We start from the raw sequence: 20999 nt of genomic DNA on the forward strand, positions 1-20999 counted from the left end.
CCGGCCCTGCCGCCGCCCGCGCTCCATCTCCCGCTCCCTGCGGGCGGGCTGCAGCGGGAGGGGCCAGAGGAACCGGCATATGCCTCGACGGGCATCGCCGCCGCCCTATGGGAAGCGGGGAAGGGCGGGCCGGAGCGGCGGCCGCCCAATGTGCAGGGCGAGCCGGCGTGATGCGGATACCTGCGGGGCTATAAAGGCGGCTGCGTGCGCACTCGCCCCTCGCTTACACAGTATGGCCGGCGACATTAGCTAGCGCTCGCTCAACGCTCTTCTCTGTAACAGGGGAACACACGGACTACAAGGAACCGAACCGCATCGCCCGCCTGCACCCCCGCTCGGACTGTAACCCGCTCACACACGCTCACGCCGCATCCGCCGCCGCGCACTCCGGGTGGTTTTCACCCGTTTAAAAAAAATCCTTCCTTCTTCTACTTATTCCTCTGGTTTTGTTTATTTTTTTTTTAATTAATATTACGCAAATCCCCCAGAAAGTGAAACCCGCCCGGGACGGACTGGGACCCGGCGTCGGCAGCAGCGCGGCCCGTGCAGCAGCAGCGAACGGTGACGGCCGGGGGCGGCAGTTTGGTTGTCGTTTAATTTCTGTGGTTGTTGGTTGCCGAGTTGTCTCACCATGAAGGAGAGCGGTGCACACTTCTTCGAAGGGACCGAGAAGCTGTTGGAGGTGTGGTTCGCCCGGCAGCAGCCCGCGCAGCAGGAGCCGCACCAGAGCAAGGGGTCCGGCGACCTCCGCACCATACCCAGGTCCGCGAACGGCCGGGGCGGGAGGGGGTCGGAGCGGGGAGAGGCGACGGCGGGGCCGGCGCGGTCCTTGGGGGGCGGGAGGGTCCCTGAATGGCCCGGGTGTGGCAGCGCTTTGGTGGGGGGGAGGCAGGGTCCGGGGTGGCCGTCCGTGGGGGGGCACTGCCGACCGCCGTCCCGCTCCCCCGGTGACAGCTCCGGTACCTCCCCGCTGGGGGTGACCTTCCCCCGCCCTCCAGAGACCCTCGGGCAGGGAGGCTCCCCTCGTCCCGGCGGGCGGGAGGTGGCGGTGCCGGGCACGGAAGCCATTCCGCGCCGCCACCTCGTGCAGCCCCGCGCGGTCCCCGCTGGCAACATGTGGCGGAGCGGGGCCGGGCGTGGAGCGCCGCGGGGGGAGCGGCCGCCGTGTCGCAGTGCTGCTGGCGGCCGGGGCACGGCAGCGGCGCCCACCCCGCTGCGGCGGCTCGTCCCGCTCCTACGGCCAGTTTCGGGATGAGAAGGCTCGGGAAATCCCTGCCCGCGCCGTACTGCGGGGAGTGGGGGTTCGGGAATCTCCCTGCCCATTAATGCAGGCTGGAAAGGGAGATCCCTGTGGCTGTCGCGGCGAGGGTTGATGGTTCCCTCTCACATGGCCGGTGTGGCGGCACTACGTAGCCGGACGGGCCCATAGAGCGCCTCTCTCCGAGGGAAGCAGGCGGAACGCGGGGACCCCTCCCGTGTCTCCCAGCGGTGCGGTGGGCACCGGAGCGAGGGAGGCACCGGGGAAGGCGATGCCCCCTCCTCCCCCAGAAGTGTGGCTGGAGCCGCTGCTCACACGTGAGTGTCCTGGCCGCGCTCCCGGGCCGCGCCGGCGCTCCCGTGGCTCTCCCCCATTGAGGAGCCGAGGCCAATGGGAGCGGGCCGCCGCGGAGGGCCGGGCCGCGCCCGTCGCCCAATGGGCATGTGGGGAATGCGCTGGCGCCGCGCTCGGCGCCGCCCGGGGCGGGGGCGGGAAGGCCCGGGGCCCGCTCCGCTCCCGGCGCACGTGTTCGGCACCGGCGCTGCCGCTCCCCGCCCGCCCAGGAATGCCCGCGCCGCCTTTGTTAGCGCGGGGCCCGTGGCCACCTGCCGGCTCGCCGGGCGCCTCGGGAGCCTGCTGGGCGAGGCGGGCAGCACTGCGCTTTGCAGCGGAACAGTGTAGAAACACCAGAGCTAGGCGATCTCGGAGGCCCCTTCCAACCCAGACCGTTCTAGGAGTCTGTGGAAAACTTAGACTTCTGACTGTGAGGGTCCCCAAAAAATTGTGTTCTGGAAGTGTCAGAAAATGGTAGCTGCAAGCTTGAAGTCCAAAGAAAAATCTGCAGAACTATGGATGAGCTTGCAGTGACAACAAAAATGGTATGTAGGTGGGATCGGCTGACATAGTCGGAAAATGTAGGCTTGTCCTAAGCAAACAGGGCAAATCTGAAGGTTATACTCATGTGAGTAGTTCACCTTCAGTATGGTCGGCTGTCCAGGTAGCTGCTGGAGGATCTGGTTCTCAGTGTATCCAGATCTGCTTATGACCACTGTTACCCAATGGTCTCTGGTCAGGGAGTTTGAGCAAGAGAGCTTATCATGGTGTATTTAATGTTTGGAATATGTTAATGATCTCCATTCGTAGATACATCCTATTTGTCCTTTCCTTTGTTCTGGTATTTCTCAGCAAATGTCCTGTGTGGATATATCGGTAGAATTAGCTATTCACAGATCTGTGAGCAGAGAACTGCCTTTTTAAAAGTAATGAATAGCCCATGTGTGTATATTCTGAATGCTCATGGTTAGTGGGAGCTTCATTTCTGCTGTACCAGAAGCACTACAGAATACATTTTTACCTCTGACCTGTTAGTGTAATGGGGTAATTTGCTTCTGTAACTTTGACTTGTGAAGCTGTTTAGACCTTTCTGAATAATGTACTTAACATGGAAACCATCAAGGGTGGTTTTATAGCCCTTTGAGGCTTAGTGGTGTAGCAGATACGGGGTAACAGCTTGTATAGTTAATGTCTAGGCAATCCTGGAAGGAAAATCCTAGCTGAAATACTTGCAGATGATGTGAGCTACTTAGCTGCTGGAGGAGTCCTGTAGTGTTTGACTTAAAATGTGAAATATTCTAAAAGTACCCGTTTGACTTTGTGTTAACGTGCAGATGTAGTTTAGAGATGGTATTCTGCAAATGCTTTCCTCACTGACACATTCATGCTCTCTGGTGTTCCATTTGTCAGCTCAGACTCGTGTTTGCAAAACTGCAAACTTAACTTTTGAACTGCTCCCAGAGCATTTAATGTAATTGCAGTGTGGGTAATGGGACAGTTCCTTTGTGTGGTTTAGATATGGCTGTAAAGTTTTAATAGAGTGGATAGAAACTGTGAACTGTTGAACGTGGGGTATTTAACACAGTGTCGGAGCTGTGAGCAGGCTTTGAAGACTTTTGTGTTAATTGGCTCTTAATACAACATGTTAATCGAAGTTGCTTACTTTCTTTGGTAGGAAGCTGTGGCATGTCTGAAAGTGCTATTAACCTGAGTCTGCTTGTAATTATCAGTGATACTGTGTTTCTAGCATGAAATGACCTTCTACAAACATTCTCTTTTGGGAAACTGTCAGAATTAAATTACCTGTTACAGCTGATAGCTGCAAATGAAAGTCCCGAATACAATGTGTCCTGCTATGCTAATTCTGCAAAGGTGATTGAATAAGCTAGTTTATGTTGTCTGAAATCAAAGCTGAAACTGTAGAACAATAGCTAAATTAGAATCAAGTTGCAAACCAGTTGAGTTTGCCTTTTGTATTGTAATACCTGCTTAGTAGTGAAATGTGAACCATTCATGTACTGAATGACTAAGCTGGTGTTCAAAGCTAAAAATTTCCATATTGTATGTGCTTGTTAGGGATTAGATATTTTAAAGGCTTTGCTGGATATCATCAGCAAAAAAGTTCTTGAGCTGATGCAATTGAGACTTTTTTTCCACGATTTTCCCTCCTGTGGGCAAACCTGCTTTCTGGATAAAAGTTTGGATTATGTGTAATGTATTTCAGAAAAGAGCTGTCATTTTAATACATTCAATAAAGGTCCTAGCTAAAAGGTATGGAACTTGAGCTTTACTTTGTTGTTAAGTTTTGGGGTGGTTTTGCTCACTTGTTAATGCATTATGCAGAAAGGTCTCGTGGTTGAAATAGTTACTGGCAAGCATCTAAATATGCCTACTGTGCTTATATGAAGCAGTGGAATGAAGTTAATGTTTTTGTGGTCTCAAAATAATTTGCTTTAATTTTATTGCTTGCTCTCACCGTGCTTTGTAAAGCATGCTTTTTTTCTGAAAAAGTAGCCTTAAACTATGTATAGAAAACAGAGGGTGTGCTGAAAACATGATGAACTTGCTGCAAGTCCTGGATTTCCATGGTGACTGTAGTGCATTCGCTATCCTGACAGTAAAATAAGCTATTTTTTCCTTTGGGTGATGTGTACTATGTATTTTCCATCTCAAGGGCTATCAAGATCTTGAATGTATAGAAGTTTGAAACCATAAATAAATGTTGCCAGTGTTTAAAGCCTGTATCTCAAGCATTCAACCCTGAGGAATACTCTGAAATTGAGCATGTTTATGGACTTTTAACCGGCTTCCTATTTGTCTGTATTCTATGGAGACACAAGCTGGAGAAAACTGCAGCAGTGAGCAGTATGGGGTGACAGTGATGTGACGTTCTGATCCTGTGCTACAAGAAAGCTCCCAAGCACGGATAGCCAAGGATTTGAGAGGAGTCCTGTAAATCCTTGCTGTGTACTGCACCCTGTAGCCGGAACCAGCTCACTGCTGCAGTGCTGCCGCACCTCTGGCCCTTCCCCCAGTCCTGGGCACTGTTACCTGCCTCTTTCCTCAAACCCTGAAGGTACAGGGAAGCTGGGACCTGAGCCCTGCTCTGCTCCTACTCCTGCAGAGCTTGGGAACAAAATGAAGGGACTCTGGGAAGAGGGCAGGGCTGTGCTAAGATAAGGGCTTCTGTCCACGTGTACTTATGGAGCTTTTTTTATGGGTAATGCAAGGTTATCTGGAGTACTTTATGCAAAAGTGCAGTCTTCCCCTTGTCAGAATGGATATTAATCAACTAGATTTTAGATCAGGTTCAAAACTACAGGTAAAACGTTTCCTTGTAACTCAAAATTGTGATTAAAAATGGTTCACACAATGGAAACAATACATTTTATTATCACTACTGCTGATTCAGATACTGCTTGCAGGAAGTGAAGACTTACATTGAAGACTTTCTGACATTTTCCTACCTTACCGCTAAAAGTGCTGAAGCATTTGCATAGTCACTTTCTGTCTGGGCCCTTAGTGAAACTGGAGAAAATAAATAAGAAGCTGTTGGTATATTCCTCAAAGGGCTTTCCTAATGGCTGCTTGCTCAGCCTGGAGAACAGGAAGACTTGGGGCTTTTGGTAGAGATCTACTACCGTACAGTATGTTCCTTCTGGAGAAAATGATGCTCAAATTTGCCCTGAATCTTGTTTGTAATTCCTGCTGTGTAAAGGATGGATGCCCTGTTCCATGTAACTGGAATTATGGTGTAAGGCCTGCAACAGGAGAAATATGCAGCCTTCAGAGCCCCAGCTGTGGCCATCGTTGTGCTATTGCTGAAATATCTTGGTTTCATTTGGGAGTGATGCTCTAAGTAGTTGGGTTGGGACTCTCTAGGTAAGGAGGATTTTGTGAGCACTACTGCATGGAATCACTTTCAATGTGGATGCAATTTTCTTCCCCCCCCCCCCCCCCCCCCCCCGTGCCTGTCTCTCAAGATTAAATGCATGTTCCTGGAGGGCTTCTTAGGTTTAAGATAAAGGAGATGTGGGCAGTGTCTCTGTATATCTGTGCTCAGAGCATATAGAGGGTGTGACACTTTGGTGCACCCCACAGATATTGCCTACGTGAACTTAGCGAGTTGCAAGCGCCTTGAGCCTAAACCTAGGCTGTGTTAGTGGTTCAAGGTAACCTATCTTAAACAGCAGTTTATAAATTAAGTTATATTTCTAATAGGAAGTAATTAATGTGCAGCTGTCTGCAGAGAAATACACAAGCTGCTGAGAAGTACATTAAAACGCTTGTGACTTTTGTGTGATCTGTACTGTTCCTGCCTGTTTTGGGATGCTTGAAATGTTCCAGCTCTGCTGACAGGGATGTTTAGCCAGCTTCCGTGTGTCTTGGCTTCATCTCCTCTGTGTAGGCAGGTCACACACAGTCTTGGGCTGTCTGGATCATGGTATTGGTAGGAATTTGCCTATTTAACTGTAGCCTGCTAATGAGGTAACTGATACCTGTGTGGCTCCTAAAAACACTTAGTAGGTAACAGGTGAGGGGATAACAGGTTTTTCTGCAGTTGAGTGCTTGACATTAGAACAAGGTCTTACACAGTCAAGATTAAAAAGCTTGTTACTTATGGTACTATAGAACTGTCAGCTGTTCTACTCTAATGAAAACCTATGCAAGAGTATGTATATGGCTTAAGCTGTCTTCAGGAGTTCCATATGATTTATTTCCTAAGAATTCCTTCCCTACTGCAGTACAGCTTTTCTTCACTGTGCTGTGGGGCTGCCCTAGCAAGGTCCTGTCACTGGGGTGGTGTGCCTGAGGAGACTGTTGGTTGCTGATAGGAATGAATTCTTGATGTAGTTCTTAATCTCTTCAAATTGCTCTTAGCACATTACCAGTATAAACAGCAGTATTGTGCCTGGTATGCTTGGCCCTTGTTAAAGAATGTGTTTTACCCCTGAAGGTGAAGGCTCAGAAGAGGCCAATAATTTGGTTCAAAAGCATGGGTTTATCTGTTGAGGAAAACTTCCTTCTGAAATAAAAGAGCAAGTATGGTGCTTTGGAACTTCGTTGGGAGGAACTGTTGACTGTTCATGAAGCATACTTCCTACAGTTAAGCTACTTCTCAGTTGCAATAGCTTTTCCCTACTCACATACCTGGTTGGCAGTTTGAATAGAAGTTATTTGTACTCTGGTAACAAGTGTTGATAAGGCACTAAATATTGCAATACAGGTAGAGAAGTACATTGTTAAACTTGATTTTTTTTTTCCTTTGGGATGTTCTGCTAATCAGGTGTAGAACAAATAACTTTTTGCCAATCAAGCAAGGACAGTTCTTCACACCTGAGTAGATGTATTCCATTTTCATTTGCGATTCTCTGAGAAGGTGCAGTCACTTAACATGCATCGTGCTTGCCTGTTCAAGAAACTAATTTGACTCTGGATAAGTAGCAGTTATTTGAAAATTCAGAAAGGGAATCTTACAACTTTGGAATGAAGTGCTCAGTAAGCCCACATAAGTGAGGAGTCGGTCTCAAGTCGGTGTCTGCAGGTCTGCTGCAGAAATTGCTTCCATTGCCAATGACTCTCATGGATCATACTCTACTGTGCTTGAGTATAAGAAAGCAGTTTCCAAACTAGCATTGTCCTGATGTTTGGCTAGGGGAAATAATTTAGGAAATAGTAATACCTTGCACATTGATCATTGAAGGGGGAATTTTGAGGAGCACAAGTCCATGATGGCACTTCACTGAGAATCAATCTTACTTGGGTACCCTTTTTCAGATGCAGGCTTTGCTTCTAAGTTCAAACTTAACTCAGTTATGAAATTAGTATTGTTCTCAAATACTTAAATTACTAGTGGATTTTTACTTATTATTGAAAATCTGCAATACATACAGTGATACCCATTGAAATACTACTTTTAAGGTTGATTTTGTTTCTTCATTCAAGTGTGGGTAGATATTGCTTGTCTCAACTAGTGACAATTATATGGATTAAAAAAAAAGGAAGAAATGCAAGAGTTAGACTTGTACTGAACTTAATCTCCTTGGTACAGAGTAGTCCCAGATGTTCTTCCTTAGCTGTGCTTTAAACAATAGAATGTGCCAAATACGAAGGTCATCTTGTTTAAATAGATTATGTTGGATCAAATCCAGCTTTTCTTAGTTTTCTGTACTTCACTTTAAAATGCAGAGGGATACAGGCCAGGGTCCCTGCAGAACTTCTCCCAAGTGTGGCCAAGTCTCATCCTGGGTGCTGCAAGCCTTTGTTTATCTATATATGCTTCTAGAGCAAGCCTGACATCTTGTCTGATTCTAAAGTTGTAGGGTTTTTTCTTAATGCTGCTCTAGACAGATCAAATTATGACCTTGCCCTTTATTTCTGTAAAAGCTAAACACAACATTTAGTGTATGCTTAGTTATGGTTTCTGTAGTATGATAGTGAGGACTTCGGCAAAGCTGTGATATGCAGAGGTCTTGTGCAACTGCAGAATTCAGCCATGGTACCTAAAACCAACTGTAGGACCAGCAAGGAAAAAGGGGCTTTCTTTGCATTGTGGGCTTTGCACTCAACACAGGGTAGGGCTTTGCTGGTGCTATACTGACCCCTCACTGAACTACAAACTTGTTACATCTTCCTCTGCTAATGTATGTCTGAAACATGGGCAGGACATTTCCCTGAAATGCGTGCACAGAGCTGCACTACGGTGACACTTAAAGAAAAAGTGTCACTAGCCCACATAAGGCTGAGGTTTTGACTGTCTGACCGGGTAAGAGGCTTGTGAGGGCTGAGACGTATGTTCTTGCAAAGCCTAAGATAGTTACATGCCCATTAATACTTGGACAAGTACAAAATCAGATTTGTAGTAATGTACAAATGGGGTTAGTACAGCTCAGCATCCGGGAACTCTTCCTCACCTTTCCCAAATGCAGTGTCAGACTCTGGGTGCTTATTTAATGGCAGATAAAATGTCACTAGGAGTGCTGGAATGGTTTGAACAATCAAATACATTACCTAGTTCAATTTACACAAGGAGTGGCTGGCAAACTTATGCTGGTGTGCTGTAGCCAGAGAAAATGAAATCCTTTAGTACTCTTACTAGCAAAATAGTATGATTTTTCTAGGACCATTTAGAAGATAGTTTATATTATATCTATTTCACTCTTTGCATTTACCAGTCTTTCTAAGGTCAGCAGCCACTTGCATTTTCATGTACACTTGAGTTTTAGGAACAGAGCTAAATCCAGTCAACAACATAATCATAGAGCTGAGTAAATATGTGGGATTTGAGCTGAGCATTCAAAATAACCTTTTTAATTTGATCTGGAGATTTGAGTGTCTGTGCTATCATGATCAAAACATTTCATCAATGGTCACTAGCTGAGGTAAACCTCAGTTTGATTTTAAACCTCGCTTTTGATTCTGTTCTGTCACTGAATTTCTAAATTAATCAGATATGCACTTGATTATGAGGGTTTTTTAAATGGATAGGATTTTCTTAACATATGTTCTGGTTGAATCATATATATAAATATTACTATTCTGGTGTAATATGTACTTTAAATGGGAAAATCCTTGAGTATTAGTAAAGGTACAGAATTCAGTTTCAAAAGGCATTCTCCTGAATTAATTAATTGAGGGAGAAGTTAAGGCATTTGATTGCTGACTGTTTAGAAAGGCTAAAGAATATGTGGTTGTTTTAATTATACATACAACAGAATCTAAAACTTCAACTTCACGAACTGACCGGTTTTCTGAGAGGAAAGACTGGTGGCTGCAGGAGAAAGTGTGTTGATGGAATTAACAGCGAGTGCTCTGTCCTGGAGTACAGCCATGAGGCTTTTGCAGTGTCAGTGAAGGGTGAGAGGTCTGCCTGCTGAAGAAGGATTAGACTGACAGTTTTATATGGGAAGGCTGAGCTTGCTTGGTGATGAAAAATTGGCAATATTTTCATGCTCCTAGTTCCTGCAGTTATTCCAGCTCTACTGATAGGCAGCTTAGTTTTATGCTGGGTTAGTAAATCTCTTGGATCGTGACATCTCTGAGGACAAGAGCCAGCACAAACCTGCAGGTGGAATAGGCAGTGGGAAGGGAGAAGTAGGACAGCTGGCAGTCTTGTAATTTTGTGACGTCAGGAAGCTGTATCTGTTCCTGTCTTATTTATAGCAAAATTGACTCTATTCAATTCTACTGCTCTGGTGTAGACACAAGACTGAAGTGACAACCAAAGTAGTTTTTCTGCAAGTCTGTCGTTTCTCTTGAGTACTTGAAAGTCTTTTGGCTTAATTTAAGCCCTTAGTTTTGTTTGTTTGTTTTTTATGGTTTTTATTTTTTCAGACTCCTTGTAGAATGATTAATATTAGTAAAAGATTGAAATATTTAATTTCTAGCACCATAGTGAATTCTAGCACCATAGCTACAATTTGCACTTTATGAAGGAGTTCTGTGATGCTGGTTGATCAAAGAGTAATTCAGACCATTGAAATCAATTAATTTTTAGCTTTTCAGTTAAATTATGAACTTGGCTCGAAACTGATCAGTTAAAACATCTTAATGACAATTTACTGGTTTATTACTGTAGTAGTTGCCAGTGACTGCTGTGGTTGAAGTGCACAGACGTTCAACCTAAAGCATACTTAAAGTTACCAACATGCAGGATGCAGGATTTAAGGTTACCCTGACTCACCTGGTTAGAAGCTTGAGGTTGCTGTTTGGCAGTTGTCTGCATGCAGCAAATCATGGTAACAGATTTTGAGGGCTACTGAGCCATCAAGAGCAAAGAATGCAGTATTGTGTTGTGAGAGACAGTCCCTGTATGAAAGCTCTTCTCATTTTGTGCTCTCGGATCCAGTAACTCAAAATTCTAGTCTTGTTTGGGCTGTTTAGCTCCAGCGAACTTTGCTTAGTTTAACCTGTTGTTTGTGCTCTTCTATAATTTCTTTGCAGGATTGAGTGGGACAAACTTCTGGAGAATGTGCATTGTTTGATCATAAGTGTGACAAAAACTGACAAGCAGGAAGCTTATGTACTCAGGTAAGGCTCTCGCTCGTTCTTTTAGTCCCTAAGAGGGGAAAAAAGTGAAAGCTGTCATTATGTGATTCACTTGGCTGAGAATCCAATCTTGGGTTAATGGCAAGTGGATGGCTACAACTTGCAGGGATCTCCTGCTCAGAAGTGCAAATCTCTTCGTGGTTGTGTTTCTTTTTTCCTTTAACCAGAAGGATGGACAGAGCTGTGGTGGCTTTGCACTTCAGTACTGAATTTTGTCTATGGCTAAATAAGTGTCCCCAATACAGAATTTCAGTATTAATTACTTCAGCAAACTAGGCTATAGGTATCCCTTATAGATCAGCAAAAAAACCTTATTGTAGATCAGCTTTATCTGCACATAATACAATCAAGTGGAACAACTCTTGCAGCTGACCTAAGGGTGTCTGTAAAACTGTAGCTTTCCTGGAACCCCGGGAATTTTGTTGTGCTGCAGTTAGTTGAAAGGACACTACTTTTGCCATGTGTTTTTCATCTCGCAAAGTACTTACTTGCTTTTTGTACATGAACTTTACAGACACATGTGACATTCTCTAGTTTACTTCAGATTATCAGTACTGAAGTTTTTGTACTCTTTAAAGACTGCCTTTAGGGCAAGGTTATATAAGAACAAGCTAGTCATAGAAACTATGTTCAAGTCTTGTTTCTTCAAGCTTCATATATTTAAAACAAAATTCTGGAAAGAGTAACTAATTGCACTGCATCGTGCATGAAATTTAACCTTGATTTTGAATTTATGAACAGCATTGCAAGTTGAGTTACTTAAGCTAATTTTTACTCCCATTGTTCAGTTACGTGATGAAAAGATACTTGTTAAGAATGTTTAAATGTTCTGGATGTAGTACCAATGCCTACCTCGCTCCAGTTCAGCTGGGCTGTAGTTAAGTATCTGACTTAGTTTATGTATAACTAGTTTCTGTATCTTATAAATAAGACATATCATATAGCTGTGCCTGTGTACCCACTTCACAGCATGTTTGTATTCCTCAGATAGTTTAAGGGTGTCTAATGTGTGTGCCTTTTTCTGTAGTGTGACAGCTCTGTAATATCATGCTTGGAGCAGGTATTTGTTTTGGGAAATCATAACAGCTCTCAAATATTAGCTGCATTCTACTGATTTGATCTATTTGCTAAGTATGTTTGTGCCATATGCTGAGTGTTCACTTAGAGTAAGGCATTTGGTTGGGATTAGGAGCAAGACCTAACAATTCCCTCCTGGACTGTTTTATGTAGGGCACTTAATATGTTCTTAACACCTCTCTTACAGTGAGAGTAGCATGTTTGTCTCCAAGAGACGTTTCATTTTGAAGACGTGTGGTACCACCCTCTTACTGCAAGCACTGGTTCCCCTGTTGGAGCTTGCTAGGGAGTACAGTGGGTTTGACTCAATTCAGGTAAGGTGTCAAAAATCTTCCTTGGAATGTACAAAAAGCTTTTTGCTACTGTTTCAAATACACTATTTTTATTAAATATTCTGAAACGTGGACAGGTATGTATGCTTCCCATAATGGGAAGACTGTAATGTAAGATTGCTCTGCTTTAGCAGTTGCCCTTTTATCTGTCTCTTAGTGGTTGCTAACTAACAAATGTTATTGTGCTGAGTTACTTAAGGATAACTGTGCCCATGCTGCCTAGTGCAAAACAAGTTTGCAAGTAAACTGTCTCTTGAAGCTTAGAAATTAAGGCAGGAATAACCATGTGCCTCTGAAATGGGAATACAGGTAGCAGTGTTTTGACAATGAAAACAGGTCCAGGTTCATGATAAATGCTTGCATTTGTCTAAATTCTTAGATTCAAGGTGGATGGATATACTCAATACCTAAGATGCACCTTTATTTTTTCAGAGCTTCTTTTATTCACGTAAGAATTTCATGAAGCCTTCCCACCAGGAGTACCCACATAGGAATTTCCAGGAAGAAGTAGAGTTTCTTAATGAGATTTTCCCAAGTAAGTTGATGAAACTTCAGCAAAGTTGGGTGAAGGATTGATGTCACATGAGAAGTGATGAGCAGTACAGTAGGTACAGGCTGCCAAGCCAAGAGTTCAGCAGTCCTTGCATAAAAGTTAAAAGCTATAAATACTTACTCTGTGAATTTCTGATACTAGCTTGCCAAGATCAAAATCTGAATTATACTAAGCTTGACATTTAGCACCTTGTCTTAACTGGGGTCATCTTCAGACTTCCAATCACTGCAGAATTCTGAAAGCCCTGTTAAAAAGTTAGGATAGTAATTTAAAGTAATTAATACACTGAAGAAAAATGTGGGCTTTTCTCAGAGAAGTTACTGTGCTAAAAACTGAATTTAAACCTTTAATATGGTGTAAGACTTACAAGAAGAACCTGAAATTTTAAAGTGACAGGTTTTTGAAGGAACATGGAAGCTGTAGTACTCATCTGAGTTATTTGAAAATAAATGGTAATCATAAATGCATTTAATAGAGGCTTTAAGAGTACCAGGGTTTCTCTATGTGCATAGCCAAACTGTAATATCAATTTCCTGATAGCAGCCTCTCAGCTGGGGTGTCAAGACCCAATTCTTGCATTTCTCATAATTTACTTTGCATTCCTGAAGTTAAATGCCTGGTTATTGATACGGCCACAGACTGCATCAATGAACCTTGTGAAGTTCTGTGCAAAGGCCCCTGTCTTTAAATTAGAAATTAATATAATATTTTACATAAATGTTCAGGCGTGGTACATTAACTGGAGGCTTTTTGTCTTGTCTAGATGGAGCAGCTTATTGCATGGGGCGTATGAACTCTGATTGCTGGTATGTATGTGAAGAGTTTGGAGTCTTTACAGTAGAACTTGGTGCTGTCAATATGTGTTACATACTTGATTTGTGCTTTCTGTAGGTACCTGTACACCCTGGATTTCCCAGAGAGTCGGATATCCAATCAGCCTGATCAGACACTGGAAATTCTGATGAGTGAGCTTGACCCAGTGGTTATGGACCAGTTCTACATGAAAGATGGTGTTACTGCAAATGATGTCACTCGTGTATGTGTGCTTGAAAACCAGACATTTTGGGGAATGGTGGAAACTGGGCAACAGAGTGCTTCATTCACTTAACTTCTAATACAGGGTTTATTTTGTGGTAGGAGAGATGTTGTACAAAGTAGCAGGTTAATACTTTGGGAGTATTAACCTGCTACTTTGAGTATAACTTGGGAATGTTTTGGGGAATATAACTTCATGTTTTCAATGCCCTTCCTTTAGTAAAAGCAGCAATATGCAGTGCTTTGGGTGATTGGAAGCTTTTACTCTGAAGAATGCAGGGGTAGGAATAAAACCACAATTTGAGTAACTTTCAAGGATGTAGATTATGACAAGTAACACTTAGATAGTCTGGGGATAAGGAATGCAAAGGTTAAGTCAGTATCATATCAGGGTTAAATCAGGGAGCCATTTGGATTAGGCAAAGGGCGGATTTGGGGTCTTAAGCATAACTTGATAGGTTTGCCTCCTTTTCCCAGATGGGGAAGCCATGTGACATGAGCAAGTTTTCCTGATAAGTACACTGACTTCATCTTGTTTTCCATCTTAAGCTTTGATTCTCATACTGTATTTGCTATTGAGATTTGGCTGTAGCTCAGTTACTGTGTGGTAAATCAAAACACTTGGGATTGCACTTCTTCCTAGGGTATAAAATAGTATATCCTTACTATGGAGTAAGTGTAAACAGCCTTCACTTTGTGGATGGTGGTTGAAGAGAAGCTGTTTTCTACTTCAGCAGGGAAAGCAAATATGTTTTGGAGTTCTGAGCTGTTTCCTTGTCTTGGATGGATGCAGCTGGGCTCTGTAAGAGGCAGTGTGATAGCTTGCCTGCAGCTTGTCACTGCCATTGATGCAGTGACAGGATGCAAACCAAGGTCATCTTCAGTGGTACATGTAATCAGACTGACCTGTTACCGGGAGGGTTCTGGTGTGCTTTTTGCTAAATAGGTCTTCATTCTGCCTTTGGATTAAATCTCAACATGTGTAAGGATGCATGATAAACAGATTTGTTGAATTTTGTTTCAGATGAGTGGAATTCGTGACCTGATACCAGGTTCTGTTATTGATGCTACAATGTTCAATCCTTGTGGGTATTCAATGAATGGGATGAAATCGGATGTAAGTTTTACACTCACTAATAATTAACACTGGTAAATAAAATAAATATTTGGAGGTAATAATACCTTATTTTTTTTCAGGGAACTTACTGGACTATTCACATCACTCCAGAACCAGAGTTTTCTTATGTTAGTTTTGAAACAAACATAAGTCAGACCTCTTACGATGACCTGATTAGAAAAGTTGTAGAGGTTTTCAAGCCAGGAAAATTTGTGACAACTCTCTTTGTTAATCAGGTGAGTTTTCTTTAATCAGTTTATCAGCTGATAAAATACATATAGATACAAATGAAGCAAGGCTAGAGGTTTTTACTGGGGATTAATAGTTTCCAGTTTGTGTCTATATTTGAGTGGTAGTTTCTTTGGAAAGTAAAAATACACTTCAGTCTTGCTTTGGCATGTACTAAATCTGATCTTCAGAAAACTTCAGAATCGGTAAGATGTGGCATCCCAGTCCCAGAATTCTAGTGACTTCCTGTATAGTTCTGTATAGGTGTAATTTCTTGCTTTGGCATTTTTCTTTGCCTGCAACTGTCAGTTGCAGAACATTTGCTGTTAATGGTGTTGCTCTCAGCTAGTCATACAACCACAAAATGGTTTGGGTTGGAAGGAACCTTAAAGATCATCTGGTTCCAGCCCCCTGCCATGGGCAGGGGCACCTTCCACTAGACTGGGTTGCTCACAGCCCCATCCAACCTGGCCTTGGAGTACTGCCAGGGATGGGGCATCCACAACTTCTCTGGACAGCTTGTTCCAGTGCCTCACCATCCTCACAATCAAGATTTTTTTCCTAATATCTCATCTAAACCCACCCTCTTTCAGTTTAAATCTGTTACTACTTGTTCTACCACTACATGCTCTGGCAAAAAGTCCCTCTCCAGCTCTCTTGTAGCCCCACTTAGGTACTGGAAGGTGCTCTAAGGTCTCCCCAGAGCTTTCTCCTCTCTAGGCTGAAAAACCAAATTCTCTCAGCCTGTGTCCATAGGAGAGGTGCTCCACCCCCCATAATTGTTCACAGAACAGCAGTGCCATATGTAGGGAGCAGAATCACTTCTTGGGAGTGAAGGTTTCTGCACCATTGTCAGGAAGAGTTTTAAAACATGTTGGTAAGAACTGTATATGAAATGCAGTGTGCTAATCCATCTCTGAATGACAATTTTAAAAGTAACTTTCCCGTTTTGTTTTCTAGAGCTCTAAATGTCGTACAGTGTTTTCCTCTGCCCAGAAGATTGAGGGGTTTAAACGTCTTGATCACCAGATTGCCCAATTCAGTGATTATAATTTTGTTTTTACCAGTTTTACAAAAAATCGCCAGCAACAGCACAGTTGATTAAGAATGAAGAAAAAGCGCAAAAAGAAATCCCATATAGAAGGTGGTGGTTGCTTTCTAGTTAATGATTCAGGGGGCCATGCTTTCCACTCCCACCACCTTGTAGTTGTGGAAAGCCCTAGGTGTAATCATAGTATAACCATTTTGAATTGTATGCATTATTATATCAAGGAGTTAGATATCTTGCATGAATGCTCTCTTCTGTGTTTAGGTACTCTATGCCACTCTTGCTGTGAAATTGAAGTGCATGTAGAAAAATCTTACTGTATGAAACTTTACAACACTTGTAAAAATGATTCAGGTAGAATTACACACAGTATAGTTTTTCTCCAAGTATCACCAAAAATTCCCCACAGACAAGGCTTTCGTCCTCATTAGACTTCAGCCTCAACCTACTCACTGGGGACAGTTCTCTGTTAAATTGTCACTCTTTTTTTTTTTTTAATCTATGTTGTGATTTCAGTCTAAAACAGTTTTTGATGAACTTCTGTGATTTCTAATGAAACTTATTCCTAATTAACACTTTCATGTTTGGAGAAAGTTCCTAAAACAGTTACAAATTGTTTTGCTACTACAGGTGGTGGTTGATTTATTTTTAAATCAGACTGACTTCTCATGCTCTAATAAAGCTTCTAGGAATTTGCTCAGCTCTCCTGCAGAGCTGGGCTGATGCATTGGTCTTTCACTTTTAGTAACTTTGGTATCAGTACTAGTGCAGGCTGGATTTTGTCTTGCCTTAATGGTCATTTGTCTGTCCACATCCCCAAGCTGTCACACCGCTACGCAATGGCAGAATTTGATGAAGGTCCAAGACTTGGCAGGGGAAGAGCTGAGGCAGACTTCAAGTGCTTTGTGGTAATTGTGTGACGGCTTTGCAGAGTGCAGGTTCATATCGGCGTTTTCTGTCCTGATCACCAGTCACAGCGGGAGGCTGGTGCTCCTGAGCACTGGCAGCTAGGGCTGGCGGAGGAGTGGAATTTGCCAGTCTGGGTGTGTTGATTGGTTTGGATTATTCTCAGTAAAACCTGTGACCTGCCACTTCGGACTGTAAAGAGTGCTTCTAAACTGGTCCAGTGTCACTTCATTTTGTTGTTCCAAGCAAAGCTAATGCCTCTGTCTTGTGACAGTCCTGTGACATTGTTGTGCATGTGACTTATGTTGTACTTGAGTGTTGTGACTTCATCTGTTTTTTCCTCCTAATTGCTAAGGTGGTTCCTCTTACTGTGACTTGGGGGCATTAAGTGAAGATACAGAACAAGAACTGTCTGGGACACCTGGACAGAAGTGAAGTAGAATGCTGTTCACGGAACATAAGTGTGTAATTCAAAGTCACTTTGATGAATATTGACTAAAATGCAGGCTTTGAAAAGCTGGCACACTTTCAGTGCAAACACTGGGATTTTGACAGCTGTGAGACCAGCATATTAACAACAAAATTGAGATTATTTTTCCCCTCTTGTCCGTGCAATGTTTTGACTCTTTCTGGTTTGATGCAATGGTTCTTTTGTTCCTTCCGTATTTATAAATGAAGCACTTTTTCAGTGTTTCTAAACTAAAAGTCTGCTTGGTTAGAAATCAAGTGGTTGGAACATTTTGATTTTTTTTTTTTTAAGCATATTATTGATGTTCTTTACCAATGTTATCAAATAGATGCTGTAAATGGCACTAATGCTTTTTGGTGTTGATATTGAGGACCAATATTTCAATGGGGTTTTTTTGTTCTTGCATTGTCTCAATTGTTCTGACATTTTTTGGCTTGAGGTCCTTTAAGTAGACTGAAGATCCCTTTTTGAGTAATACTGAAAGAATGCATCTTACAAAAAGAAACATAAGCCTCGTCTATGAAAATGAAAGCTGTTGAATGGGTTATTGAACTATCTGGGTGATCAGGATGGGGGGAGTATGGTGTTTATAATTTCTGTGGTGTTAGACTTTGATCATTTGAAAATATCTGTACCACAAATTAACGCTTCAATAAAAGTTCGCTTAAATTGTTTGTAGTGATGATCCAGCAATTCTGTCCTTCACTCTCTTCATGCTTTTTGGTACCAAAAGGTTTAATTCTGAAATTGATTTATGTCTGTACTGTCTTAATTTGCACTGCTCCTGTAGGGGATGCATTTCAACGCATTGGCTGTTTAAAATGAGGCAGCATGTGAAATGAAGCCAAGTGAAAATGTTACACTACTCTTGAAGCTAAAACTTTTCTCTAAATGAATACAAACATTTGTTGTCTACATTTAACCCATATCTTTTTCTTGAGCTTTAAATATTCTAAATAGCCCTCTGAATTAAGACAACTGCTTCTAAGTAACAAACTGGCATACATTTATGCACTTAAGCTTAGACTGGCTTTGTGAGTTCAAGGTGAGATTTATCTCTTAAGGTAAAGTAGGCAAGTACCTAATCTAGACCAGAAGCTAATGGCTAGGAATGTCACTAAGCAGATGCAACCAGCTCAATTGAAAATTCCTTAAGTTCAGGTGGTGAGTCTACAGGAAGAGCAGCTGCAGTTTTACCATTCCTGCAGAGCTCCAGCAGTGCTGATATCCTCCAAAGTCACTTAAGTATTGTTGTTAGTATTGGAGGTCTATAGCCTTTAAGTTGTTTAGTTCTGAAGACAAGTTTCATTAGTCACCCAGAACCTTAACTGTGATGTAACATATCAATGGTGCTCTGGATAGTAAATAGTAACTTGTAGTTATTCCAAGTACTTAAGACTTTTTAAAATGCCCAACAAACTCTTCCAATTTGCAGCATCAAGAGAGATCCAGTTTTAACAATCTCAGCCATGACAAATTAGCAGTAATCTACCTCTGAAAGGTACTGATGGACCTGATGAAAGAACTTGTCAAGCCACTGTTATTATTTAACAGCTGTCCTGGTTAACTGGAAAGGTCCCAGTTGGCTGGCAGGCAGCAAATGTGATGCCCATCTACAAAAAGGGCCACAAGGAAGATCTGGCAGCCTGACCTTGTTGTGCCAGGGAAGGTCGTGGAGCACATGACACTGAGCACTGTCACTCAGCACATACAGGACAGTCGGGCCCAGCCAGCATGTGTTTGTCAAAGGCAGGTCCTGACTGACCAACCTGATGTCCATCTATGGCAAGCTGACTCACTCTGGCTGAGGGAAAGGTGGATGGTGTCCACCTGGACTTCAGTAAATCCTTAGATGCTGTGTCACAACATGCTAGAGAAACTGGGTGCCCTGTTTGCTGGGTAAGAACACTGGCTGGGCCATCAGACCCAGACAAGGGGTGAGTGGTGCCACATCCAGCTGGTTACCTGTGGTGGTCCCCAGGGCTCACTGTTGTGGTTGCAGAGCTGAGGGTATTTCATCCAGTGGCAGGGGGGATCTTTAAGATTCCTTCCAATCCAAACCATTCTCTGATTCTATATTTGTATGGAGGTGGAGGGGATGGGCAGACTGAAGGTAGCATGATTAGGGCAGGAAAGAGAATAAGGCAGTTCTGTGCCTAAGCATTCTGACATCCTTTCAACATGGGGCAGAAGGAGAGATGCTGACACCAGTGCTGGTACCAAGCCACTTGAATAGGCATTAAAAACCAGTGGTTTTCAGTCCTAGACTTGGACTGTAGTGTGTTGATGCCAAAGAGATGACACTGCTCTGGTACATATCTGGGTGGGATGACTACACCCAGGTACTGCCTGTCAGTCTGGCTGCTGCTTTGGTGGTGCAGGAAAATGTGTTGGCAGAAGTGTTGAAGCTTGGCAACTGGGGTGGTGTAAACTCAGGTTTCCCTAGTGATAATCATGAAAATAATGTCACCAGTATCTAGATGTACAAGGCTTGGAAATAATGCTGAGGATATGCTTTCAAGGTGTGGAGTTCTCCCAAGCCATTTCAAGTTAACTGTTCTGTTTTCTTCTATTGCTTGTTATACACTGTACTTATGATACTGGAGCTGCTGTTATATTTAAAAAAAATGAAGCAGGCCCTAGAGAGTCTTGCTTCTGCAGCTGTTTGAAAGCTGTATCTATATAAATTTTACATTCTCTGTAACATACTTAGTTCTGCCTTTGGCAACAATTAATTTTAAGTATATTTGTTCCAGTGAAATATGTACAGTCACTTTTAGGAGCAAGGCCAGACACGTGAACACCATAAGCTCAGCATTTTTCATTCCTGGATTAGCCAGAACATGAACACACATTTTTGTGTAATGTAACTCCTAATGTGGGTGATTTACCTAATTCCTAACTCTAAATTATGTTGTTTATAGCCTTCCTGTTATTTCCCCCACATCTTATTCTAGATTATATTGATGCTCTGAGTCCATCACTCTAAATTTTTCTTAAATACTAAGATTTCAAAATGGCATGTAAGGCATCTGCCCATTTAAAGATGTAGAATCACAGAACTCTTCGGGTTGGAAGGGACCTTAAAGATATAAATCGTCTGATTCCAACCTCCCTGCCATGGGCTGGACACCTTCCACTAGACTGACTTGCTCAAAACTCCTTTCAGCCCAGCCTTGAACACCTACAGGGATGGGACAGTCTCAGCTTCTCTGGGCAACTTGTTCCAGTGTCTTGCCAGCCTCACAGTAAATAATTTCTTCCCAATACCTAATCTACACTTTTGCTTGTTCAGTTTAAAGCCATTGCCCCTTGTCCTGTCACTACAATCTCTTGTAAGTAGTCTCCTCCCATCTTTCTGGCAGGCTCCCTTCAGGTACTGGAAGGCTGCAGTTAGGTCATTGAAACCCTTCTCTTTTCCAGGCAGAAAATCCAAATTTTCTCAGCCTTGTCTCATAGGAGAGGTGACACATCACTAATCAACTTGGTGTCCATCCTCTGGACCCACTCCCTCAGGTCCCTGTCCTTCCTGTGCTGGGACCCCAGAGCTGGATGCAGCCCTGCAGGTGGGGGCTCAGCAGAGCAGAGGGGCAGA

General features: G+C 43.1%; 1 protein-coding gene across 1 annotated transcript; it reads left to right on the forward strand.

Annotated features, from left to right (window-relative positions):
• The first annotated feature begins 202 nt into the window (after nucleotides 1-202).
• AMD1 (adenosylmethionine decarboxylase 1) lies at nucleotides 203-18078 on the forward strand. The gene is made up of 9 exons (XM_063389813.1): nucleotides 203-762; nucleotides 10535-10621; nucleotides 11904-12030; nucleotides 12481-12583; nucleotides 13365-13407; nucleotides 13493-13637; nucleotides 14661-14753; nucleotides 14834-14989; nucleotides 15942-18078. The coding sequence occupies exons 1-9, from the start codon at nucleotides 632-634 to the stop codon at nucleotides 16080-16082; spliced, it is 1026 nt and encodes a 341-aa protein (XP_063245883.1). The 5' UTR covers nucleotides 203-631; the 3' UTR covers nucleotides 16083-18078.
• Nucleotides 18079-20999: the final 2921 nt, after the last annotated feature.

This window comes from Prinia subflava, chromosome 2 (genome assembly GCF_021018805.1).
Source record: "Prinia subflava isolate CZ2003 ecotype Zambia chromosome 2, Cam_Psub_1.2, whole genome shotgun sequence".
NCBI lineage: Eukaryota > Metazoa > Chordata > Aves > Passeriformes > Cisticolidae > Prinia > Prinia subflava.